Source organism: Misgurnus anguillicaudatus, chromosome 8, assembly GCF_027580225.2.
Source record: "Misgurnus anguillicaudatus chromosome 8, ASM2758022v2, whole genome shotgun sequence".
NCBI lineage: Eukaryota > Metazoa > Chordata > Actinopteri > Cypriniformes > Cobitidae > Misgurnus > Misgurnus anguillicaudatus.
In genome coordinates, this window is record NC_073344.2 from 33,420,808 (window position 1) to 33,448,656 (window position 27,849).

The window sequence follows — 27,849 nt, forward strand, 5'->3', positions numbered from 1 at the left end:
ACACACACACACACACACGCAATCACATGCAATCACACACACTAAAAAGTAGTATGGTAAAAACTTTTCACCTCTTGGTACTAGGGCTGGGCAAAAAAAAATCGATTTTTCAATTAATTGTTTTTTTTATGTGGTCAATTCAAAATCGATTCTCAAAGGCCACAAAACGATTTTTTCCCATATTTATTTCCGCAAACATTGAACTTAAGATTAACATTAATCTAATTATTCTTCTCCACTAGACAGTTCTGACTTTTTTCCGCATACATTTTTCGTCTTGCATCAAAATTGTATTGTATTTACATAATTGTATCCATTTGAAAATTAGAGATGGGTTTTGTTTTAATGTACCCAAGTGTACGTAAAATAAAAGAGTTTAATATACAGGTTTGTGGCTCTTAATTTCTTTTTATGAATTATGAATTTGTAATTATTTTTTACAAATATAGTACTTGTACTGTATTAAATCTATATTCATTGAGTTGAATCGAGAATCGAGTATAAAAATCAAACCGAGGATCGGCAATCGAACCGAGAACCGAAATCGAATCGATCTGGAACATTCGTTATTTTACTGTAAAATTACACTTTTTTGCATCAATCCACAACCATTTAAAGCATAAACAATGCACTGTCACTTTAATTGAGCTTGAGCAGCGCAGCAAAAATAGAGCCGATGCCGAAACGATAGCAGCACTGCTGCTTCAGCGACGCTCCTGCCACGCATGCACGCGCTGCTCACGTGTGCGGTGTACATGCTTTAACTTGTTAACATGGGCGCCGAAAAAAAACACGCGGCGCTTGCGCGCTGCTCACGCTTGCGGTGTGAAACCGGCGTAAGACATAAATTTGTGCTGCGCATTATGCCACGGCTTAACGCAAATGTTTTTTTATACTGGCCTGGTCGGGCCAGTGGTTAAGGTTTTCACTTGCTCTGCCGAAATTTTCACTGGCCCCACTAAAAAAAGTCAGTGTCACATATTTAAAAATAATAATTCAAATATATAAGTCAAATATAATTGTATACATATACAACAGACATGTTCCAACGAAAAAAGGCTCCCAATGTTTCTACTTTACCTGTAAACTGACAGCAAATTGGTCAAAATATTGCATAGTTTCTTTCGTCGTGTTTTACCCAAGTAAATGTCTGCTTCCAAGATGTTAAATAATATACATTGATGAAAATATATTTTAGTGACTGAGGGTGAAGAGTAGTACCGAGCCCCTAAGGTGACATTGGAGTAAAAAGAAGCTAAAGTGAGGTTCATGCTCACGTGAAACTTTCATGTGCTCACCGAAACCGTCATGTGCAGAATTAAATAAAAGTTTAATTTCGCATGCTCATGTGAAATTTTCGCATGCGCACGTGAAACTAAACACGGTAGTTTCACGTGCGCACTCGATAGTTTCACGTGAGTATGTGAAACTGAACATTTATTTAAAGGTGACATAGAATGATTGAACGGGGTATTTATCCTTGTTCTGTGATGTGACATGTAGACAATTTGTTTTTTTGTTTGGGTCTGTAATGCTTTAGAAGGTTCCTAAAAACCTCTCTCAGATAGCTCTATTAGGGAGGGGGATTTTAAACAAGTGGTTTTGGACCTATTTGGCTCCCCCTACTGGCTTAACTTGCAATCTCATTACTGATTGGCTGACTTTGCTCCCACTCAAAAAATGTAGCCAATTATTTTAAAGTGGAGGGGCAGTGAGATGCCTGTGATGTCATAAGCATCAGTTTTTCAGATTGGGCCGTTTTCTGGCTGACATTTCTAAAAGAGGAATTTCTATGAGACTGAAATGTTTACATGTCTAGCACTTTTTTGTATGTTTGTGAATGCGGGTAGACTACCATTATTCAACAAAGACAAGGTAAAAATGGTTTTTCATTCTCTGTCCCCTTTAATTTTTGCTCCATGTAGCCTTAGGGGCTCCGTAGTACCGGCCGGATCGGGCAAGTGACAATACTTCTCTCGAACTTCTCTCACGCTTGCCCCGGGCCACCGCCAGGCAGTCCTTTATGTTGAGCCCTGGCATTGCTGACATTGCAAAATAATCAATGCATAAATTTTTTCTCTGTCTCTGAGCAATATGAGAAATGCAAGCTAAATACCTTTTCTTATTTTACATGAAGATGCAGTTCACCATTCTAAAATACGTAATTCTTAAATATAGCTATTCTAGTCATCTGGTGAAGTCATCCTGTTTTTTATATCTCAGTATATAACGCTGTAAAACTTAAGATTGCATTGCCAGTTTTTTGTAATTAAAACATGATGTCCTATCACAAGCCCGAAATAAGAGACGTTCAAAAATACATGACAGTTATACATAGAAACATTTTTTTTAACCAGAAACAGATCACATCTGTTCATTCATTATTGGGATATTAACTTGCAGCACTGTTAATGTTTATCCAGGTAACATTTTAACGTGGAGATTTCAAAGGTCTTATTTCTTATTTAGTTTATTTCTTACAGGGAACAAATTTATTCAAAAATAAAATGTTACAGTGATTACAGTACTGTATGTCTGTAGGCTTTACCTATAAATCTACAGTGTTCGTTTACAGTAGTTAGACATTAATTTGCTTGCAATGTAATTGATGAAGTGAAACTCAGGCTGCGTCCGAAACCGCATACTGTATAGTAGGTACTGAATTAGATGAAGTACCTACTTACTTAGCGTTAAAACAGTAGGTACTGTATAGTATGAATCCTGGTAGTATGAATGAGATTCGGACGTACTACATCCGCCATGTTGCTACATCACGTGATATACGTCGTCATCACGTCATGTCATTTCAGCGCGAAAACAACCGCATGCCTCGTCTTCTTCGTTGGATAACTCCTCTCCCGGGGCATCATGGGATAGTGAAGCGTCCATCGTATGCACACTGCAAAATCTAGCCGGAAGTAGTAGGTCATCCGGGTACTTTTCGCATACTGTTTTTCGAATACTATGTATTCGGACATACTACTCGCCTCGCCTACTGCTTTTCGCGTACTATATAGTAAGTAGTAGGCTGTTTCGGACGCAGCATCAGTCTTTCAGTGTGTGTAAATGAAACCACCTGTTCTCTATTAGGCAGAATGAACTTTAACCTCCGAGCTCAGTGTTCAACAGACTTGTGTGTGTGTGTGTGAGTGTGTGTGTGTGTGTGTGTGTGTGTGTGTGTCAGATGAGCTGAACGGTGAAATATGATACACAGTACGCATTCAGTGTGTGTGTCTGTGTGTGTTTGTGCATTAGCATGTGTAGAGCAGTGATGATTTTCCTGTCCTGATGTTTTTGACATCTCACAGCTGCATGAGTGGTCCGGAAAAACTGGACGATTTGATAAGCAAATGTTTTTGTGAAACACAGCACACCAAATGTAATTAACCTCCTTTTTTGAATGCGTTATGCAGTCTGATGCTTTTAAGGAAAGGGAACAAAATGATATGCAAATAATAAGCAAATGTTTGTTACAGCAACAACACCCATAAACATTATGTGCACGGAAGAAATCGTTCAACTCGATGATCTGAAATAATAACATTATTACATTATTGTAATATTAACCTAATGTCTTACTGTTGGGAATTTACCCCATAATGACTGGGTGGACATCAGTTTTAGTGACCCGGGCCGTGCAGAATGTTTAATATTATTATGAAAATAAAATCTAAATGATCAAAATGACTTGTTTTATCATATAACTTGCTGCTGATGATAATAATAAATTCAAAAAGTATTTTATGTATTTATCCACTTTTTACACTCAATGATGTTAGCTGAGCAGTGTGTGAACATGCTAAAATCAACATCCAAAAATTTTTATAAAATGAGAAAAATACATATAACACTTATCGATGCACTTGTATGTGTGTGTAAATGTTTGGCCATTTATAATAAAACATTAGAATTTCATTACAATGTTAAAAACTATTTGTTGGTTCAACTTTAGGTTTTTTTAGGCCAAAAAGTTTAAGGCAACCAGGAAACTTACTTTTTTAAGTTGAACCAACCTTTTAAACTGTGTAGTTTTTGTTCAAGATAACTTGATTCTGATGAGGACACAAAATGCACTTTATAGTGATTTTGACCCACTTATTGGTGATTTAGCCTGGTGTTATTTAGCCTGTTCTGATCATTATTCAGTAAAAATGCACAGGACAGAATAAAGACGTTGAAATGACTTTGAATAAACTGTTTTAAAATGAATAGCAATTCATATGCCTTTTGTGTACATATTTTATTCACTTCCATGAGAAGACAATAGTATTTGTTTTTTTATGACTATACAGGAACTTCTCAGTTCCTGCTCGGTTCATGAGTATTTTTCACATATTGAAAAATCAGGTCATGTTATGATTCTTTGTTTATGGAATTATTTAAAGGTCAAATAACACAGACTGTTTCTGCTAACCTCATGTACTTACCCACTTTATTTTTGACGTAAATGTGGGCACCGCCATCTTTGAGCTTTCTGCGAGCCACTACAGCTAACGGTAGTCGTATTGCAAAGGAGACGTTTTGGCTGTCTTTTTGGTTATTATGAAATCCAGGAAGACTGTCATAATTTGTGCAGTTAGGGGTTGCCATAATAGGATTGTGCTAAGCTATCCTAAAAGTGCTAGCGCCAAAACCCGGAGATCAGCTGAATGGATTCCAAAACGATTAGAATCAAATGTTTAACTAGGTTCAAATATGTACTTTTTTGAGAACTGCCCCAGTGACAGGGACCATTTTTTTCTGAAAGTGTTCGGTTCAGAATAGATAGTCATATGATATATGCTTTTTTGGATGTAAATACTCTTCACACTCAGAAGTATATTCTAATGTTCTCAACCTCGTTCCTCATTTTAGTTCCTAGTTCAAGGGCAATAGTATTGACATTGTGGCAGGTTTTAAGCTTGAGATAAATTCTCACTTATGCAACACTGAATCTTGCTGATAGATGTACTGTTAATGATAAATAGACTAAACAAACACACACGCGAGGTTCATGCCACAGGTCACCGCCTCTGCTCTGTTCACTGTTCACTTTTGTTCCATGTCTCGTGGATCTCTGGTAAATGCAAATGAAACACGGACCAAAAAGTCTTCTGTAACCACACCTGCCTCTATCTTACTCTTTCACTCTTTCTCTCTAGGAAGTGAGAGGTTCACACTCGTCCAGCGGAAGAGTTGCAGAAAAATACAAGGGTTTAAGGGAAGAAATGTCGAATCCGGATTCAAACCTTAGTGACAGTGAGTATTGGTTTTCTTATTTAGTTTGCTACAGCAAATTAGCCCTGTTAAAGTTAGCTATATTTATTCTTATTTTTATTCAATTTTTTAAAAAAAAATGTGTGTACCTGGTAATTATCAGGTTATGGGGACCAGTTGTCCCCACAAATATAGAATTCTTGACCTTTTGGGGACATTTTGAGACTTTGACACTTTGTAAAGTAGCAGAAAGTTTTCTGTGATGGTTGGGGTAGGGTTAGGTTAGGTTAGGGGAAGGGAATAAAATATATATGTGTTCCCACAAAACATGGAAACCAGAATGTGTGTGTGTGTGTGTGTGTGTGTGTGTGTGCGTGCGTGCGTGCGTGCGTGCGTGCGTGCGTGTGTGTGTTGGTGCGTGCGTGCGTGTGGGTATGTGTTGACATGATTAAAGACTTCTCACATTGTTGTCTTGCATGATGACAAGTATGTTGACAGACATTGCCTTCAGTACTCATGTATATATGCATGTACAAACGTGTGTGCATCTATTTGCATGTCCACTGTAATGTTGTGCTTATAACACCTCTTTCTGTTACTTTAAGTTCATTCTGATGTGACCCTGGACCACAAAAACAGTCATAAGGGACCATTTTTTTAAATTAATATTTATACATTATCAAAATGCTAAATAAATAAGCTTTTCATTCATGTATGGTTTGTTAGGATAGGACAATATTTGGCATAGATAAAACTATTTGAAAATCTGGAATCTAAGGGTGCAAAAAATCGAAATATTGAGAAAATCGCCTTTAAAGTTGTCAGAATGAAGTTCTTAGCAACACATTTTACTAATGATAAATAATTTTTGATATATTTACGATAGGATATTTACAAAAATATCTTCATGGAATATCTTTTTTTTCCATAAAAGATTCATTTTGATCCATAAAATTTTTGGCTATTGCTGCAAATATACCCATGCTACTTACAGTATAACTGGTTTTGTGGTCCAGGGTCACATATAGGATACAAAGTCTTAAAGTTATTCCTGTTACTGTATATAACTGTCATTATAATCTCTGTGTGTTTTGAATGTACGTAGTCAGTGTCACTATGCTAGCGGGTGGCCTGTGTAATTGAATAGGTTTGGTTGACAAGTGAGCTGATTTGTGTATGGTCAGTGTATGTTGTCTCTTTTTCTTTGAATTATTTCTCTTTTTAAATAGACATCCTTGTTTGCGACCATTCCACACATGCACATATGCACATGAACACATGCGTATGAGTGATGATTTAAACATACTGTAAATCTATTACGTAGGTGTTTGTACAGTAATTGGATTCACTTCTCTGAATGTTTCAAATTGGTTTAGTTTCAAGATTTAACAGAGTCAGCTGTTTTATTTAGTGTTTAAGAGCATCTGCTATCATGTAACACACTTAAAGTGATGTATGGCTAATGTCGGTGTTCTTGAAGAGAAGGGAGAAGGAGATGAAAGGTGATTATTTATTAAAATATCCTACCTCCGCTTCCCAGTATTTTACTTTCTGAACGTTTGTATTACGGGGCAGTACCATTCCCCTTTTGGCTTTTATTGATTTTTGGGGGCTATTATAGATCTTAAAACAGTCAATTTGTGTAATGCTTATTTTCTTTTATTAAGTAATTTAAATAAATTCTCAAGCTAATCGATTACAGCTGATATGAGGAAAATCAGATCAAATGGAAAAAATTTTAAATACACAAGATGTAACACAATAAACGCTTTGCTAGAATATATATACAAATAATTGAATGATGCATTTGTTACAGTATACAGTTATCCAGTGATTCTAAAACTGGGGACGTGCCCCTCTTGGGAGGGCATGAGATGGTGCCGGGGGGCCCCCAGTTTTATGACATTTTTAAAAATACATCAATTCATCATAAATTATGTGCAGTTAAACCTCTATGGAAATAGTTCAACTAACCAACAGCACATTGTATAATTAAATATATTTTTTTAATTCAAATTTTATGTCATGAATTTTCTTTGAGGGGGACGCGAAGGGATGCACCATACACAAGGGGTGGGGGGCACACAGCGAAAAGTTTTATAACCACTGCTGTAAACTATTATTTTATTCTCATGGTAGATATTTGTGACCCTGTCTGTGAAATCTGGTTAAAGTCTCATAATGTAATTTCAAAAATTTATTTCACATTGATTTCAATCTTTGACATGACCTTACTTAGTCAATATTAAATAAATCAAGGTTAGATTTAGACATTTACATTTAGGCATTTAGCAGACGCTTTTGTCTAAAACGACTTATAAAGATTAGGAAACAAAAGTGATGTGTCATAGGGAGGCAATGGTGCAAAGGGTGCTTATAAAAGATACAAGTTTTCACTTTTTCACAATTTCTAAACAATACCTGTTTGAGAAAAAAAGAAAGAGTTAGTTCATGTCTTATAGAGACAGTGTCTTCTTGTTCAGTGTACTCATACGGTGAGGAAAGTGGGTATTTGGGCGCCCTGCTGTTTTGCAGGTTCTCCCACTTGTAAGTCATGGAGGGGTCTGAAATTGTCATCGTAGGTACATGTCCACTGTGAGAGACATAATCTAAAAAAAATAATCCATAAATCACAATGTATGATTTTTTTTAAACTGTTTATTTGTATGATACAGCTGCAGATAAGTATTTGAACACCTGACTATCAGCTAGAATTCTGACCCTCAAAGACCTAGTCTGCCTTTAAAATGTCCACCTCCACTCCATTTATTATCCTAAATTAGATGCACCTGTTTGAGGTCGTTAGCTGCATAAAGACACCTGTCCACCCCATACAATCAGTAAGAATCCAACTAATAACATGGCCAAGACCAAAGAGCTGTCCAAAGACACTAGAGACAAAATTGTACACCTATACAAGGCTGGAAAGGGCTACGGGGAAATTGCCAAGCAGCTTGGTGAAAAAAGGTCCACTGTTATAATAATTAGAAAATGGAACTAGCTAAACAAGACTGTCAATCTCCCTCGGACTGGAGCTCCATGCAAGATCTCACCTCGTGGGGTCTCAATGATCCTAAGAAAGGTGAGAAATCAGCCCAGAACTACACGGTAGGAGCTGGTCAATAACCTGAAAAGAGCTGGGACCACCGTTTCCAAGGTTACTGTTAGTAATACACTAAGATGTCATGGTTTGAAATCATGCATGGCACGGAAGGTTCCCCTGCTTAAACCAGCACATGTCCAGGCCCGTCTTAAGTTTGCCAATGACCGTTTGGATGATCCAGAGGAGTCATTTGAGAAAGTCATGTGGTCAGATGAGACCAAAATAGAACTTTTTGGTCATAATTCCGCTAAACATTTTTGGAGGAAGAAGAATGATGAGTACCATCCCAACAACACCATCCATACTGTGAAGCATGGGGGTGGTTGCATCATGGTTTAGGGGTGTTTTTCTGCACATGGGACAGGGCAACTGCACAGTATTAAGGAGAGGATGACTGGGGCCATGTATTGCGAGATTTTGGGGAACCACCTCCTTCCCTCAGTTAGAGCATTGAAGATGAGTCGAGGCTGGGTCTTCCAACATGACAATGACCCGAAGCACGCAGCCAGGATAAAAAGGAGTGGCTCTGTAAGAAGCATATCAAGGTTCTGGCTTGGCCTAGCCAGTCTTCAGACCTAAACTCAATAGAGAATCTTTGGAGGAAGCTCAAACTCTGTGTTTTACAGCGACAGGCCAGAAACCTGACTGATCCAGAGAAGGTCTGTGTGGAGGAGTGGGCCAAAATCCCTCCTGCAGTGTGTGCAAACCTAGTAAAAAAAACTACAGGAAACGTTTGACCGCTGTCATTACAAACAAAAGCTACTGTACCAAATATTAACATTGACTTTCTCAGGTGTTCAAATACTTAAATGCAGCTGTAACATACAAATAAATAGTTACAAATCATACATTGTGATTTCTGGATTTTTATTAGATTATGTCTCTCACAGTGGACATGTTTCGGACCCCTCCGTGGTTTCTGGGTGGGAGGGCTTGCAGAATAGCGGGGTGTTCAGGTGCTTATTTTCCTCACTGTAGTTCATTTTAGTTTTGTGCGTTTTTTATAAACCTCCTAAAATTAGCTACAGGTTAAACAGCACTAACCTCTTGGATAGTAAAAACAGATATCTGGCATTTATGGTGTCTGTAAAGACACCAGACTCATACTACACCCATTAATAACAACATCGAGAATAGAAAGTCATGAAAATGCATGAATTTATTATGAATTCAGTACGGAGGCATTTTACCCCCTTATTTTTAACATATCTGGGGTATGTTTGTCATGGTGGCTTAAACTCAGTAAAATTTCTGACCCTAACATCAGCATATACAAACGCAACTCATTTTACTGTGCACTGCTCGAGGTGAAATTGCAAATCTGAGCCCTGTTGAAATGAGAAAGTGAAATCAACTTTGTCTGGGAGTCAAAAGGTAGAGCAATAAAATTAATGTGGAGAGCCGAATTCAGTTGATTTGGTGTTGGGAAACGTTCATATTTACATTTCTGACTTTGGTGTCTTAGCAAGTCAAAGTATAGTTTAAGAAATCTCTTCTGAAGACTCCAGAAGAGACATCCCAGAAGAAAATGGTATTGCTCAGATGTTGCTCTTTCATAGCTTGGGACATTTTATGGAGATCTCAGTTCTGTTTCATTTTAGACGTTTCTCCTTTTATTGTTTTTGTAATCTGAATAACTTTTTTTTATAATCTAAAAAACCTTTTGTTAAACTGAAAGGTTCTTGGGATATCAAAGGTTCTTTATGGAACCATTCAGTCAGAAATGGTTCCTCTATATGCCATCGTGAAGCATTATTTAACAAAATAGCTTAAACAAAAGCTTTCATTTGTTCTCCATTTAACTCTTTCCCCGCCTGAATTTTTTAAAAAGTTGCCAGCCAGCACCAGTATTTTTTATGATTTTAACAAAAGATTAATGCCTTCCAGAATTTTTTTCTTTAAAGGGGACATTTCAGAAGTCTTTTTTAAGATGTCATATAAATCTTTGGTGTCCCCAGAGTACATATTTGAAGTTCTAGCTCAAAATATCATATAGATAATTTATTATAGCTAAAATAAAATTGTCACTTTGTAGGTGTGTGCAAAATGTGTTTTTGGTGTGTCCTTTAAAATGCAAATGAGCTGATCTCTGTATTAAATGGCAGTGATGTGGTTGCATAGTGCAGATTAAGGGTCGGTATTATTCCCTACTGACATCACAGGGGGAGCCAAATTTCAATGATATATTTTTTCACATGTCTGTGGAGAATGGTCTACCAAAACAAAGTTACTGGGTTGATCTTATTCACATTTTCTAGGTCGATTGAAGCACTGGGGACCAAATTATAGCACTTAAAAATGAAAAAAGTCAGATTTTCATGATACGTCCCCTTTAAATATATAAACATACAATATATCAAATGAAAGTACAGACCCTCTGCTTTCATTCATCTTTACTTGTTCTCTTTTTATCACCTCTCAAATATGGGTGGGTTTCCAAAAAATATATATATATTTTTGAGCAAATTTTTGACTTTTGTCCTTACTTTGATCAAAACAAACAGTTTTTACTGTTTTTTGATCAGTGTATGCTTCAGTATTTTATAAGTTGGGTAAGAGCGCCACCTAGTGTGGATAATAGCAGAAATTAAATTGTCATCAAAAATCATCAGTGGCAGTAAAAAGAGTTAATCTCATTGATCTCTAAAATTTATTAAAGAGAACTCATCTGTGAATTTCCCATATGGGATGATAGTACGGACATGAATACATTAGCAAAAGTCTGCATTTAATCTTATTGCTGTCTTACAAAACACAACATTTCTTATTAGTAGTGACAATATCGTTTGAAACGTGAACTGTATTTGTTATTAGACAGTTTTATGAAAGCCAAGGGTGACTGACCCTAAAATCTCATTCACAGACACTAGGGTGCCTCTCCCCCACATATCTGTCTGTCTCTCTGTGGCTTCAGGTTAAGGGCATGTTTAGTAGCTTATCTAAAAAAAGAGCTTAGCAGACTGGCAATCTTTTCAAGAGGAGGAGGGGAGTAATGGTAGGGACCTCTGAAATACAACCAGCTGTCTCAATCCTCCATCACTCCGAGGTGAACCGGACAGTAGACTGGAGCTGGTCTCCAAACACACAAACGCACTTTCACATACAGACGCTGGGTGTCTGGGGGCTTCTTGGTGGGTTCTGGATTGTAGTAACTTTTGGTGAACAGAGCAAAGGGGTCTGTAGGTGAGTACGATTGTAGATCTGGATTTCAAAATTTTGAATCTTTAAATGCATCGTGGGTCTTTCAAGGTCCGGAATGTCATTAGCACTTAATTTTAATTTTGTATATTTTTTGGCATATGTTTAATGACAAATAAAATGACATATGTTTCATTTTATTATTTTGCTATTGTTAATGACACATTGTTATGTGATATACATTTAAGGTTGCTAAAGATTGATGATTCATGCATTTAAGGGTTAATACTGTATATAACATTCGATTAGAAGAAGAATCCTTGTAGTGGATCTCTGATACTTCCCTATAATGTTTAAATACTTTGTAGGATTTAATGAATCATTTGACAGTGGTTCAGATTTCAGTGATCTTTTAAAAGGTTACATTCGTTGAGATGAAATGATTTAAACAATGTTCAGGTTTAAAGTTCACAGCGCCGGTGACGCACGTGTTTGAGAGCGCTCTTTAAAAATGCACGAGGAGGACATGTGGCTTATTGTTACATCCTGGCGTTGAATATTGATGAGAAATTAATATTGATGAGCGTTATTTAAATGAACAAATGAATTAATGAGTGCTATTTAAATTAAATTTAAAACATTTTAGTTGGTTTATTTATATACCGAATCATCAGATTTTCTTATACAGAAAATTATTCTAAGCTGTCACTGTGACAGTCTGCTTTAAAAAGGTCCCAATATCTACCAGATATGTATACATCTGGTACCTGTATGTACCAATATGTACTCTTTACTAATAAACTAATGTAAATTCTTTAGGTACAAAGGTGTAGTCTTTAAAAGGGTCAAGCCACAGCTATAGGAAAAATGTGTTGACCGAATGTGTGTGGACTTAAAAACTTAAAGGGGAACTTAACCCTTTAAACTTTAAAGCCATTTAAAGTTTATATTGAAATTATGACATTTATAAAGTGATAAGAAAAAGGCATGAGAATTTATGCAATCATTTTTTTGGTCCATTGTGGTTAGTGTGAGGCAATGAGGATCAGCTCACTTCATGAGTGCTCTCGTCTCAGAATAGAGCAGAGTTTCTGAATTTAGCCTGTAAGCTACTGCTGCATTCCATAGACGAGAGTCAAGAATATTACAGGCCTACTGACATAACATGCTTACACATATACATGTAGCAGATATCTATAACATAGTAACAAAGTCAACGTATTGCCACTAAAAATGTAAGTTAAAGTAACTCAAATTTTTAAGGCAACCAGGCAACTTACTTTTTTAAGTTCAACCAGCAAACCTTTATTACAGTCTTATTTCTGTTTTTTCCACCTCTGTCCTATTTTCTGAAATCCGAAACTTGGTTTAAAATAAATCTTCTTTAATTGCTTTGGTGGTTGCTTCACATCGTGGTAATATGTGGGGGTCTAAAATGCTGCCCACCCCAGCGGTTCTAGATTCTTGGAGGACTTTTGGGAATGTTGAGCCACGGCTCATCCGTCTTCACTCTTACCGTTATGACAAATGAGAGCATGATCCCTCTGTCTCACCATCTCTTTATTTGAAGAGCATCAGATACCCTCAGGTGTTGAGTTTCTGTTCAGCAGCTACTAAAGGCTGCTTATTCTGGATGTGATTCATCTCTGCTAGGCTAGCTTTACACTGGCATGCTCTGAATAACTGCCCTGCTAAAATTAACGTTTCAGAGAACATATCGTGGTCACATGATGATACGGTCATGATTTACTGATGCAGTAAAAGCAATGTGGGTGCATGACACAGGGCAAGGATCTGGGATGAGATCATCAGTACAGAGGATTGCAATTCATACTCCATGCTGGCTCTTGACTTTAGTAGTGATGCTTAGAATTCAGAATATTACACTTGAAGCTAAAAATATTTTTTACGCTTTTATTGATATGAGCTATATAATGTTGCATCTTCTTACAAATACTCTGTAAAAACGTTGCTGCCGAAAATGTTTAAGTTGAATCAAATTAGTTGTGCAAAGTATTTTTACTTACTATTTTGGACAAGTGATTGTTGGATTGATTGTGCATACCTTAATTTTCACTTATTTTCACAAAAAAAAAAAGATTTGTTGGTTAACTTAAAAAATTAAGATACCTGGTTGCTTTAAAGGTGCAATATGTAGAATCCACCGCTAGAGGGCGCCATATCAAAACAATAACAATGACATCGATTAATGGTGCTCTGAAGCAGCATGGAATTATAGGATTTGTTGTCTTTAACTCAATCCTTGATGGCCATCAATCAGACGGGAACGAGAAATCATGTTGATGGATAAGATAAAGTAATCAAGTCTTTTAAGTGTTGCGTTTGATGACATCGTTTTATTTCATTATGTAAGGTTTCATGTAATGTTCAAAACATTTTTGACTAACAAAAATTTGTTAAAATTAACTGCCAATGGGGTGAGAAAAAAAAATGGTGAAATAAGATTTCTTTTTTCTTAAACACTTAATTCAAGTAAAATTTTCTCACCCCATTGGCAGATAATTTTGCTTGTTTTAAGCAGAAATTAACTTAAATTGTATATTTTTTGTCTAAAAACTAGTATTATTTTCTTAGGTCATTTTGCTCATTATGAAAATACATCTTGATTTAAAAATTTTTAGATATTTCTACTGAAAGCAAGACAAAAATACTAAGTAAGAAAGTCATTTTTTTGCAGTGTAAATGTCTGAAAATGACCATTTTGACACGACACCATTGAATGTTGCGTTATGTTGTATTGCAGTACAATACCTCTTGATGTGCACTATATCGTCCGCGGGAAGACGCACTGATTACAGTCTAAAACTAAGCTTGTGATCGATATAATTGCATAAAGGGTTTTTGAAGGGTTACAAATCAGAACAACTCACCTGTCGCGTAAAACACAAGCAAGGCATCTCTGTCTAGTTGAGGGTTGTCGCGAATCTCTCTCCATCCAGATAATGCAACAACGATATTGATCCTTGAAACTCTTCTTGGGTCGTTTGGTTGGCCTGTACGCTTACGGGAGCTGTCTTTGCTGACACAACCAGCAGCAGACGGTAAAGAATAATCATAGTCCATAAACAAGCAAGTAGCCCGACAGACGCTAACGCATACTTCTGCATTCGTCCACAACACTGTTGTCATGTGGTTTTTACGTCACGTGGATATTAATGTCATTGACAGGCGACTGCACTGCCCCGTGCCACTGTTTAGCATGGCAATTTTAGTAGTAGTTGAAAACATTAGAGATATTGTAAGTAATCAGCTGAACACAATATATAACACTGACCTAGTGGTTTTTGAATATTTGACTGCAAATATCTTACAAATTGCACCTTTAGCATTTTTTGTTAACTAAGTTCAATTAACTTAAAAAAATGGCAACAACGTAACTTACTTTTTTGAGTTGCACCAAATCTTTTTTACAGTGAAAATAAATTAAAATTAGGAATGCACAAATACAAAATTTCTTTGGCGATACTAATATTTGATCACTCAAAATGACATCTACCAGTTTTGCTTGTTACTCTTTTTTTTCAATTATGATGTGAAATCGTAGAAGTGCAAAGCGTACAAACTGCAAGTCTGTTATTAAATTAAAATAATCTCACAGCATGAGTTATGATGCCCTTTTAATTGCCAGGATAAAATCTGCCCTGATCATCAGCTGTTTTTGGACAATCAGCAGTGGGAAAAAAAACTTTTATCTGCCTATATCGATTATAGGCCGATATATTGGTGCATAGTTAAAAGTGCTTAACCTAATTTGATAAGTAAAACGTAAAAACATATGAGGAGCTCCCACTTTTGTCAAAAATGAGGTGTTGCTACCCAGTCTCATGAAGATGCGTATAAATAGCACGAAGTGTAAAAATTGTGCAATACATACACCAAATTCCACTTTGGTGTGCATATAATATGCCAGTTCTTCCCATTCACTTAAACTTAAAAAATCTTTTTTTGTCGTTTTATTTATTGGTTTCCCAAATTATTTCTGTTTTTAACCATTTTCGCTTGGGTTTAGGGTTAGATTTCAGATTTGCTGAAGGTGGTTATTTAAAATACAGATTTCTAAATAAATTTTTTTTTGTCTAAATTTAAGCCATGGTCGCTTGGAGTTGGAGTAGGAATTGGGGTTTGGGTTAAGATGTCACTTTTATATAACAAAAAGTTTTTCTAACCCTAAACCCAAGTGAAAATGATAAAAATATGGCAGAAAATATAGAAACCAATCAATAAAACGACAAAAAAAGATGTGCCGTATGTATTGCACGATTTTTACACTTCGTAGTATTTATACGCAACTCTGCGAGTCTGGGTTGGATAATGATATTATCCAAATGCTCTTGACACGTACTATACGTTCATCAAATTCTTTAGCTTCAAATCTGCTTAATCCCATTCAGAAATACCGCTTTGTTAGCAGAATCCCTTAAGAGTCTCATAAAAATCTCAGACACACTTAGAGGGTTTTGCATCTGAGCTCATTAGATGTAGATATGGCTTAATGATCACATAATTTTTAACAGTGATAGGACTTCAAATACATGCAAAGAAAGTATTATGGAACATAAAATGTAATTATATTATTTTATATATTATGCATTATTCTGTTGCATTATTATATTGTACATTGTAGCACAAACATACTGAAGATTATTGTACATTATCCAAAATATGATTAGATGTGTCATTTTTCAATACTTTCTGTCCCAGCTTTACATGGAAAGATTATGAGTACCTTGTTTTTAGATTGATTTCCCAAAAGAATGTAAATGTTGTAGTGCTTTTCCTGCATTGTTCTGTTTTAACATTCTGACCAGCCAGAGATACCAACATTGTCTGAAAAGGTTTGGGGAGGGACCATCAATTTGTCCATACAATGGTAGAGCATTCGAAAATGGTAGTTATTGAAATTACATTTGATATTGTAAGTAGTACAAAAATGATATACATAACCTTACAATTTGTATAAAACTAAAGGTTGAAGTAACAATTCCTACCAAAGACAGTAGTGGTGTTAGCACAGATGATCCCTTTTTGAAAGTAGACAGTGATTAATGTCTACAGCATGTATGCCCTTATGACATCATCTCTTTTCTCTGCCAGTGGATCCATCTATAGAAACCGAGAGAGAAAGCATTAGCTGTGACAGTACCTGTTGCCTTTGTCCGGCTAAATGTACTCCTAATGTGATCTCTCACATTAAGTTCTTATGAACCTGCCATACGGCTTTTAATGACATTCATTAATTTATGATACATTTTTAGGTTCAAACATTCTGCATAAAAGACATTGTGTCCGTGTGTGTTTTAGCTGCGGGCAGCGCAGGTGTTTCACCATCGGGAGAGCCGCACACTGACGGTGGGCCTGAAACTGTGCCGCTCAAGCAGAGACTGGCTCTATATCAAGCTGCCATAACCAAAGAAGAAAGAAACCCATCTGTGGTATGCAACCGACACTCGCACACGGACACATACGTTCATGAACATGTGCCACAGACTCGTATCATATGACCTGTTGCAAGGAAAGACGAGACTTATTTCCTGTCTACTGTCTCTACTTCCTTTATTATTTATAACTGTGTGAAATGTTCGTTCAACTAATGAGCACATGCACCATGTAATGGTTGTGTTATACATAATACATACATAAAATGCACCCTACTGTACAGAACAAATCTTAAAATAATGCTATTTGCTAAACCAAATCAGGCCCAAAAGCAACTTGTAAAAGAAATGCATCTGCATGATTTTTACAGTAAAGAGCCATTTATTTTTAATCCTTTATAAACTGAACCATTTATTAGGCATATTCGATATGACTTGTTAAAAATGATTAACTTATTTGTTAAAAGAGCACTGTAATGTATAAAATATATGTATAAATGCGTCTCTGCGTGTTATTCTGTGTTTTAAGGTCATGGATAGCTCTGAGCCCTGCTCTTTGCCAGGTGGCCTGGCAAGCGTAAAGAAACAGTTTGAAAGCCAAGAGTTCAGTTCCTCTGCATCCCAAAGCACCGTAACACAATATCACTACCAGCAGAGACAGGTATACAAACACACACACACACACACACAAAATCTCACTCAAATGCCCCCAAACACATTCACAAAAAAACTGAATCAAAACTTGTTTACACTTTTATCAGATGGTTTTAACTTTAGGGTAGTCTGTATCCCACTGATACAATTTACCGGCCATAAATAGTTTTTACTGCCCGTTAAACTGTATACAATGTAACATTCATATCATTAGGCATTAGTAAGCACTGAAACGGGTGCTAGTAGCAGTGCTTTGTCGTTATTGAACAGCAGTTGTTTCCATCCTAACAGGAGGTGGTGAGCTCATCGGAGGTGTCGGTGAGAAGCAGCGTTAAAGAAAGCAGTACTGGAAGTGCCCAGGTATTTACACACACTCCCCATACATCAGGGGTGGGCATTCCTGGTCCTGGAGGGCCACTGTCCTGCAACGATTAGCTTCAACCCTAATCAAAATTAGGGTTAGAGCTAACTTTGCAGGACAGTGGCCCTCCAGGACCAGGAATGCCCACCCCTGCTATACATGCACACAAGTTTGGTGCCCATATGGGTAATAAATTATAAAGGCAATGTAGATTACTACAAATATATATCTTTTGTGGGTAATATACATTTTGACAGAATCCTAAACTGTTTAAGTGATGATGTACAACTCACTGTGTGTTTATATGTTAGGTTTTCCAAGACCAGAAAGTTCATCAGAGTGTGGCCTCAAGTTTTGGAGATCATTATGATGAGAAAGGTAGTGCTCATATGCTAAATATTGTGTTTATGTAATCTCATGTAAGGTGTTTCCTAAAGATTTTATTCCCTGTTCTGTCCACCCTTCATTGCTCTTAGATGTGATAATAATCGGAGGAGAGAATTTGCCAAAGGTTTCTACTCAAGCTCTGAAACAGCAGCATGAAAAAAGTATTGAAGAGGCCAGTCCACCCAAACACATCAAGGTAATACAAAACGTTAAAATTTTCATCAGTGTTTATCGACAGAATGCTAAATATTTCGTTATTAAAAGGATCATTCTATAAAACAGATGTAAGGTCCACTGCATCACCTGGAAAATGTATTTTTCTTGGCTAACAAACTTTATAGGTTACAGTTTTTAAGCAATTATATTGATGCATGTTTCTTTCCATCACTCTGTTTCTCTCTGCAAATAATTCATTTTACAAACATGGAATACAAAGTAAAACAATTACAATGGGGAAAATTAATAAAAATGATGCTTGTTCTTTCTTTCTGTAACAAAAAGATTGATGTTGATTACAACCAGTTTCCATGGGTCCCAGTAAATGTGGCTTCAAAGACCACTGCCACAGGTAGCTATGAGAGAACGGCTGTGACTGAAACAAAGCAAGAGGCCTCTTCATCCTCTTTGGCTTCCTCGCAGTACGAGTCAGTGGAGCAATTCCCTGAGACAGAATCTGCCATGTATCAATATCAAGTTACTTCCCAAGTTCCAGGACGATGTCCTTCCCCTAAACCAACAGATCAGTCTACTTCAGCTAAATATGCAGTCAGTAAAGAGCAGTACTCCAAGCAGAGGAACCTTTATGAACTCAAGCGCCTCTGCAAACACATCCACCCAGAAGTACGTAAAAACCTGGAGCGTGATTTCTTCACTGAGGTGACAGAGATGGAGCAGGCTTACACGGACAGTGATGAGGAGGTGAGCAAAGATGTTCAGCAAGCAAGGTATGTTTTTGAAAACAGTGGCAGTACCAGTCCTGGCAAGTGCATAAGCCCAGAGAGAGAGTATCTCGAGTGGGATGAGATCCTGAAAGGTGAAGTACAGTCAATGCGCTGGATGTTTGAGAACAAGCCACTAGATGCTATTAAAGATAGTACACCAGATGAGGATGAAGGGAGGAACATTGCCCAACAGGAGATAATTGCTGGGAAAGACGTGAGGTTTACCACATGGATGTTTGAAACACAGCCTATTGATGCTCTGGGATCAGAAAAAACTGACTCGGCTGAGCACAGTGGAAAAATAACCGAGCTAGCAAGAGGAGACGTCCAGACTGCAGCATGGCTGTTTGAAACACAGCCTCTGGACTCACTCAACAGAATTTACCAAGAAGATGAGCAAGAAACAAATGTGATGTATACTAAAGACATTGCAGGGGGAGATGTAAAAACTGCTAGGTACTTGTTTGAAACACAACACCTGGACACCCTTGGCCATACTACTACTATTGATGAAAGTAACTTCTTGCAGCTGAAGTCAGAGCTTGAAGAGGTCAAAGGTGATGTAAAGATGACAACCAAGATGTTTGAGACACAACCCATGTGTGTCATCCGAGGTGATTCCGGTGAGATGCTAGAGATTACCAAGGTCCGACGTGAAGAGACTGAAAAAGGTGATGTAAGGACATCACGTTGGCTCTTTGAAACTCAGCCTCTTGACCTGATCAACCGAGATCCAACCATGGTCAAGTTAATCTGTGGAGTCTCCATGGAAGAAAACTATCAGGGTGGTGTGAACAAGGGAAGATGGCTGTTTGAGACAAAGACACTTGATCAAATCAAAGACGATGAGTGGGAAAGCAGTAAGACTCAAAGAGAGGAAATTATGGGTGCAGATGTGAAGAGACACTGCATGATCTTTGAAACACAGCCGATGGATCAACTTAAAGACGACACCAATGCAAGACCAGTGGAGTCTGAAAACATTATGGGTGGTGATGTTACCTCTGCAAGGTACTTGTTTGAAACCGTGCCAATGGAGAACCTAAAGGAGTTACCAGAAGTTGGTAAGCTAAAAAAGGTGGTGGCATCAGAGGAAGAGAAAGGCGATGTGAGACACCAGAAGTGGGTTTTTGAAAGCAAACCTCTTGAGCAGATCAGAGATGAAAAGAAAGATTTCACACGAACTGTTAATCTAGAGGAACTGGAAAAAGGCGATGTCACAAATTACAAGGAGATATTCGAGACCATGGATCTGAGCAAGTGTACAGATGCACAGAGGATTCAGGTGGAGGGAGTCACTAGTGGGGCAGTGAAATCAAATAAAGATTTTTTCGAGTCAGCTCCCTTGTATGCTGTACAGGACAGCTCAGGGCACTACCATGAGGTCAAAACTGTGCGGAGAGAGGAAGTTGTCAAAGGTGATGTGAGAAGCTGCAAATGGATGTTTGAGACCTGTCCTATTGATCAGTTCGATGAAAGCATTACTAAGTTTCAGATAATAAAAGGTATTTCTAAGGAGGAAATACAATCAGGTGATGTTAAAACTGCTAAATGGCTTTTTGAAACCCAACCACTTGATGGCATTAAATTCTTTAGCAATGTAGAAGAGGAGGACAACAGAAAAAATGAAAGCATTGAAATTCAAAGGGGTGACGTCAAAACTTGTCGATGGTTGTTTGAGACCCAACCAATGGATGTCTTGTATGAAAAAGTAGAGACAAAGACAGAGGACACCACAGATGTTCAGAAAGGAGATGTTAAAACATGTACATGGCTTTTTGAGACTCAGACACTTGACAGCATCAAGGATGAGTCTGAGAATATCCTGAAGACCTGCACAGTAAAGCAAGAGGATGTACAGGGCAAGGATGTGGGTCTAGTCCGTTTTCTGTTTGAGACAGAAAATCTGGAAAACATCACAGACGATGTGGATCATAGTGGTTTTAAGCGAATCACTGAAATTGACATTAATTCTGGAGATGTATCAAGGATGAAGTACATCTTTGAGACACAGTCATCTGATATCATGACTTCGACATCAGAGGAAACCATGCAGAAACTGAAATCCTATCAAGCAGAAGACATTCAAAAAGGAAATGTAATAAACTGTACCTGGATGTTTGAAAACAAGCCAATTGATTCCATAAAGGAAAACCAGGAAGAATATAAAGATGTACGCACAGTAACAGATATTCAGGGAGGTAATGTCGATAAAGGTCGCTTTATTTTTGAGACCTACTCATTAGATAAAGTTCAGCAAGATGCATCTGATATTGAGATCAGCCAACTCCAGAGTATTACACGCGAGGAGACTGAGAAAGGGGATGTGAAAAACTACACCATGATGTTTGAGACTCAACCATTGTATGCTATTAGGGACAAAGAAGGACACTATCATGAGGTTACTACAGTCACAAAAGAAGAGATATTAAGAGGAGATGTGGTTGGGGCAAGGTGGCAATTTGAAACAAAGCCCCTTGACTCTATCAGAGACACAGATGAGGTTTATGTGATCAAAGCTGTTACTGAGGAAGACATCCAAAAAGGAGATGTCAGCACAGCCAGGTGGAGGTTTGAGACTCAGCCTCTGGATGAAATTGTGGAGGATATGAAAGTTGCCGTTAAGACAGTTGGAGACATCCAAGGAGGGGATGTGAAAACAAACACACAACGTTTTGAAAAGGATGACCTGTCAAACAAATGTGTGAGAACTGTAAGTGTAAGTGAGATTCAAAGAGGTGACGTCAGAACTGCCACATGGATGTTTGAAACTCACACCATTGACAAAATCCGTGGTGAAGGTTCAGAGTATGATGAGATGGAGAAGGTGACACATGAAGAAGTGGTAAAAGGAGATGTTAAGCAGTCTGTGTGGCTCTTTGAAAAAGAACCTCTTGATCGTATCAAAGAAGTTGATGGAACAGAAACTGTCATTTCTCGCGAAGAAATCCCAAAAGCTGATGTGAAAACCACAACATGGCTGTTTGAAAGCACACCCTTAACAGAGTTTAACGAAAGCAGTGTGGAGAGAACAGAGATCATCGGTAAAAGCATCAAGACAACCCTAGAAGAGCTTTATTCTCAGAAAATGGTTGAGTCACAGGGCATTCTGATTGAGGCAGATGAGATTGGAGATGTCAGAATGGCTAAGTACAAACTTCTGAACCAGGAGACTCCACAGATCCAGAGAGAGGAGGCTATACGTGGAGACTTGAACAATATTATGATGAACCTGCTCAACAGACGTGAGACAACAGAAAAAGGAATCACAATAGATATTGAGGAAAGAGGAAACATCACCTCAGCTGTCCAACAGCTATTTAACCAAGAGAGAAGTGCTAATGTGGAGGAAAAGGAGATTATCAGAGGAGACATTCAAGAGGCTATAAATAACTTACTGAGGCAGGAAGGATCTGCAAAACGTGGTATTTTGATTCAAGAAGATGAAAAAGGTGATGTAAAAATGACCATATACTCACTCTTAAACAATGAAAGTGGTAGCAATGTTGAGAAAGAGGACATAATCAAAGGAAATGTCCGTGGGACACTGCATAGGCTGCTGGGGAATGCAGATGATAAAGACAAGTCCTCCAAGATAACCGTGGGAGACACAGAAAGAGGAAATGTTAGTTTTTATTCTACATGCATAGAGTCTGGGGCACTAGACTACCTTAGACAACTTCAGATTGGGGCTGATGAGACTGAGGAAAAAGTGAAAGAAACAATTATTGGAGGTGATGTAGAACAAACAAAACAGATTCTTAGAAGGAGCCAGCAGACAGTTGGCAGAACCATTGCTGAAGATGATATTGTTCCAGGTGATGTTCATAACACAGTACAGGTGTTTATGATGGAACCTGTATTTTCTCTCCATAATGTGCAGAAAGAGGAAATTGTAAAAGGAGACTTAAGGACAGCCCTTGACTCTCTCACACAAGCTGTAAACCAGCGTGTTGTCATTGAAAAAGAGGAGATAGTCAAAGGAGACATCAGCACAACTCTTAAGTCACTTGAGGATGCCCAGAATCAACTTAAAGAAATAGAAAAACCCGAAATTGTTCCTGGGGACATTAGATGTGCATTAGAATCTCTTGAGAAATCAACATCTGCAAAAACTGAAGTACTTATTGAAGATGTTGTCCCTGGGGATATTAAAGGTACCTTGAAATCTTTGGAAGAGGCAAAGCAAGCAGTGAAAGAGGTAGAGAAAGAAGAGATTGTTAAAGGTGACATCCAGACCGCTCTACTTGGTCTTCAAGAGGCTTCAACTGAAAAGAAAGTCTATCAGCATCAAGTAAGTGAACAAGGTGATGTGAGAGGAACAATTCAGCTCTTAATGGAGCCTGCCTCATCCTCACATATGCAAAGGAGGCCAAGTGCAGAGGGTGACATTAAATCCTCCATCAAATCCTTGTATGAACAGGAGCAAATACAAATTGAGAAAGAAGAGGTAATTAAGGGAGATGTCCAGGGTACAATTAAATCCCTAATGAAAAAGAAAGAGCAATCAAGTTATAAATCAAAAATTAATCCCCATAAGAAAGCAAAAGTTAAGAATCCACATCCCCAACAAGCAGCCTGCGAATGCCCAGCTAAGCTGATTCCTGAGGAAAAGCCAGCAAATCCACCTCCAGTGAAAAACATGCCACATAGCAGTATGCAAAAAACATTACAGGTTGGCACCTCAGAAGGCAAAATTTCTTCAGAGGAGCATTGTTTTACTACTAAAGAGATGACTACAGTTGGTCACTCTGAGTCCTCCCAAGTCTCTCAGAATATTAATGTAAAAGGGCAACATTTTAAACAGAAACACAACACTCCTAGTCCTGTGGTAATAAAGAAGAAGAATATTGTGGGTCAAGTGAGTGAGAAGAAATCTGAAAATACAGCTGTATCTTCAGCTATGAGTGTATCAAAGGAGGTATCTCAAGCTAAAACTAGCATGAAGCAAACTCTGGAGACAAATACAGTTACACAGGTTCAGACAACTATAACAACACAACAATCCAGCATAACCCAGAAGCAGAATATAAAAAATGTAAAATCAGAGCAAAATGTTAAAAGCCTACACCGCAATCTCAATCCCAAAGGAATGATCAAAAAGGTAAAGCCTCAGCCAGAGATTCAGTTTCCACCACCTCCAACCTCTCCACCACCTCCCTCTGAATCAGAGCTCTCTCTGCCTCCCCCTCCATCCCCAGTGGCGGAAAGTGATGTCCAGCCAGTCCTCTTACCACGGCCTAATCTGGTCATGAGGCAGGATAGTGACCTACCCCCTCCACCACCTCCACCCCCCATAATGGAGGCAGAGACAGAATTCTTTCCACCACCTCCTCCACCTCAAGACCTTCTCCCACCTCCACCTTCCCAGCAGGAACTCAGCTCAGTCACCCAGTCTGAAAAGCCAAAAGGCCGACCATTATTCAAGATTCCCAAACCAGAGCCTCCCAAAAAACCAGAGCCTCCCAAACAACCAGAACCACCAAAGTTCAAATGGCAGAAAAAGCTAACTGTCCCTGCTCCACCACCTCCCCCAGCTCCTCCATTAGTGGTAGAGCAGAGTAAAATAGCTCCATCTAACACAGTCACTGAAACTACAGACAACATCAACAAGCAAAAGGGAATGGTAAAAACAAATGAGCCTTCAGTCCCATCTGTTTCAAAAGCTTCAATGATACATTTGCAACAGCCAACGACTGAGGAACCACCATGCCCTGTAAAGGCAATTGTTCCAATCAAACTCCCACCTCCCCCTGAACCACTGGCACCAAAACCAAGACCTACAAGTAAATTTAAAACACCACTCCTGTTGGCAGAGGAGAGATACCGCAAAGAAAGAGAGGAGGCAGAAAAAAGCAAGGGAGTGTGCACTCCCACCTCACCTCCAGCTACTACACCAACAGAGGTCAGTGAAATAAAGGCTAAAGCAGAGCCAAGCACACAGAAAGTTGAGCAGTCTCAAATTACTGTTGAGACCCAACAAGTACAATTTAACAAACCAGAGCCACATCAGAAGCCAGCAATGCTACAAAAAGGCACAGCAGAGAATGTTGCTTCCTCTGAAAGTCTACAGCCCCCTCCAAAGAAAATGCCAGTAAGCAGACCAACTTTTCTCAAAGTTGGAAAGAAGACAACCACAGAATCATCTTGTGTTAAGAAACAGGAATTGGCCACTGCTTCATCAGAATTTAAAAGCCATATTGCCCCTGTTTCTGAGAAGGTTGAAAGTATGAAAGCTCACTCAATACAGCGCGATGGGATCCAGGCCACAGAAAGTGCTCAGAGTCACATTACTTTTTCTGCACAAGCAGAACAGAATAAGAGCATAGAGAGTTGTGTGGCTCCAGAAGTCAAGAAGGTTCCCACTCAACCCACTAAGATCCCAAAAGTGACCCCTAGCTTTAAGGTGAAAACATTTAAGATGCCTAAAGTAGAAACATTGAAGGAGCAGGGAAAAGACGCAGTTCAGAATGAGCAAACTATCACAGAGCCAAGAACACATGTCTCACAAGTGTGCACAGGACAGGAGAGCTTTCAGAAATCTACAAGTGCTGTGGAAAAAGTCGAAGTAAAAGTTGAAAAAAAGGAAGAAATCAGACAAGCCAAGCAAGATGCCAAAATAGAGGTCCAAATGAAAAAACAAAGACAAGCATCATTTAAACAGCCACCACCTGTGGCACCAAAACCATCGGTTGAGATGCATCAAATGCAACCATCTATTGAGGTACATCATGGACAAGGGCAGATGTCGGTCTTTCATTCCCATCAAGCAGCGAAAGAGGAACATGTCCAGATTAAAGAAGAGAGAATGATCAGTCAGAGTACAGTTCAACAACAGGTCACTCAACAAAAAGATAAATTCCAGATCAAGAAGCAACTGAAGCCTCTACCACAGCCCCCAATCAGAGAGGAATTCATAAAGCAATCAATACAGACAAAAGAACATGATAAATCTGAGGTTATAGAATCAAAGGATTTAGGTAAAAGTGTAACAATAACTGAAAGCTCTCATGCACAGAAATATGAGGAGGTTCAGACGTTGCTGAGTTACATCAAAGAGTTAGAGGGATCCCCTGGAAAAATTAACCCAAAGACAGTAAATACCATTCTAAGTATAGTTCCTGAGTGGCTAGTTGGTTCTGAGGAGAAGGCTAGTATGTACCGCACTCAGTACAACAAGCAGAAAATGACAGAGGTCATTGTCTATGTAAAAAACCTTGCCCAGTCTCAACTGATTTTTTTAGATGAGCGTTTATCTCTTTTGGAGATGCCAAAGATTGAACCAGCACAGGAAAAGAAAATTGTTGGTGGTGCTACACAGAAAATATCCAAAATTACTATTGGCTCTGCAAAAGTAGAGACGAAGAAAAAATTTGTGGAAGAGAAGAAAACCGAAAGCCAGAGTGAGTCAAAGACTACAGAGCTCAAAATGCCCCTCGAGCTAAGAATGGGGACGCCGTCACCAACGTTTATCTGTATTGAGTCGGCCAAGAGGACAGAGTCTCCATTAAGGGTGACCCCATCACCCCCTCTTTCCTACAGGTCAGGCAGCACCGCAACACCTCCACCCCGCTGGTCAGATCCATCAATACGCCTAAGCCAATCCACGCCCTCCCCCACAATGATTCGATCTGAGAAGCTAGCTAAACTAAGAGATACAACAGCCAAACTTTCTCAAGCCATGACCCCACCACCCATGCCTTTGCCTGAGCACATGATGATGGCTCAAACAGATATAGAAGGGTCTCGGTCCTCCAGCCGTACAGAGATTAACATTGATACTCACATGATGGAATCATCTCTGATGGATACCACAGAGGCTCACGGGGACTCTATGATGTCTGTTAAAGACAAGCGTGAATTCTTTGAGGAAGCTCAGAAAGCTGAGGGTACCCGGATGTATATGCGCAAGGATCCGATTGACATCCCAGAGCGTCTTGGACCAGATACGGAAGATGGTGAGCCAGTGATCCACAGATCCATAGATGCTCATGAGAGGATGTTAGAAGACCTGCCCAAGGTTGACCTGTCCAAGCTTGTTAACAAGTTTGAGTCTCCACAGCCCAAGGTTTATGTTCGGAGGGAGCCTATTGTAATTGCAGAAAGACTCGAAAGTGACACAGAAGATACTGAAACTGAGAAAAAGACAACCATAGTTGAGGAGATACCAAGCTTTGATATTAAGGCCCTCAAAAATGTCTTTGAAATGGGTGATCAAGCCCACCAGTACCTAAGAGAAGAGAGAAAGAATCTTGACAAGCAGGAAGAATCTACTGAGCCAACAGGGTTCTCTGAAACTAGATCTGTAACTGAGCACTTCTCTACTGTAGATGAGTTCGGAAATGCTGTGACAGGTTTAAAAACTGAGATGACCTCCCACTCTCAGAATGTTACAACCCGTGGTGATCCACCAACTTATGCAGATGTAGTAAGAGGGAAAGTTCCTGTGCTGAACGTTCCACCTGAGGCCTCCGCAGAAGAATTATTAAAAAGCTTCCAGCAGACATGGGCAGAGAGTGAAAATGTCTTCAAGAACTTGGGTTTCAGTGTGTCTGAACAGCACAGATCGCAGAGTGTTTCACACCATCACCAGACTGTTGTAACCGGTAAACGTGGATGAGCATGGAAAAAGTATGGAGTGAAGACTAATACAGTGATGGTGTGTTTGGATTT

At 38.6% G+C, this 27,849-nt stretch overlaps 1 protein-coding gene across 4 annotated transcripts in view; it reads left to right on the forward strand.

The window, feature by feature from the left end:
* xirp2a (xin actin binding repeat containing 2a) overlaps positions 1 to 27,849 on the forward strand; it is a 47,035-nt gene that overhangs the window by 17,513 nt on the left and 1,673 nt on the right. For 2 of the 4 annotated variants that reach the window (XM_055212108.2, XM_055212109.2), the window contains 7 exons: positions 5,142 to 5,238; positions 16,760 to 16,890; positions 17,363 to 17,494; positions 17,779 to 17,847; positions 18,160 to 18,226; positions 18,325 to 18,431; positions 18,737 to 27,782. In XM_055212108.2, the coding sequence (XP_055068083.2) occupies positions 5,142 to 5,238; positions 16,760 to 16,890; positions 17,363 to 17,494; positions 17,779 to 17,847; positions 18,160 to 18,226; positions 18,325 to 18,431; positions 18,737 to 27,782 (9,649 nt within the window). Of the gene's footprint in view, positions 1 to 4,941; positions 5,060 to 5,141; positions 5,239 to 11,288; positions 11,483 to 16,759; positions 16,891 to 17,362; positions 17,495 to 17,778; positions 17,848 to 18,159; positions 18,227 to 18,324; positions 18,432 to 18,736; positions 27,783 to 27,849 lie in introns of those variants that run through there. The other 2 variants (XM_055212110.2, XM_055212111.2) reach the window with 2 other exon arrangements.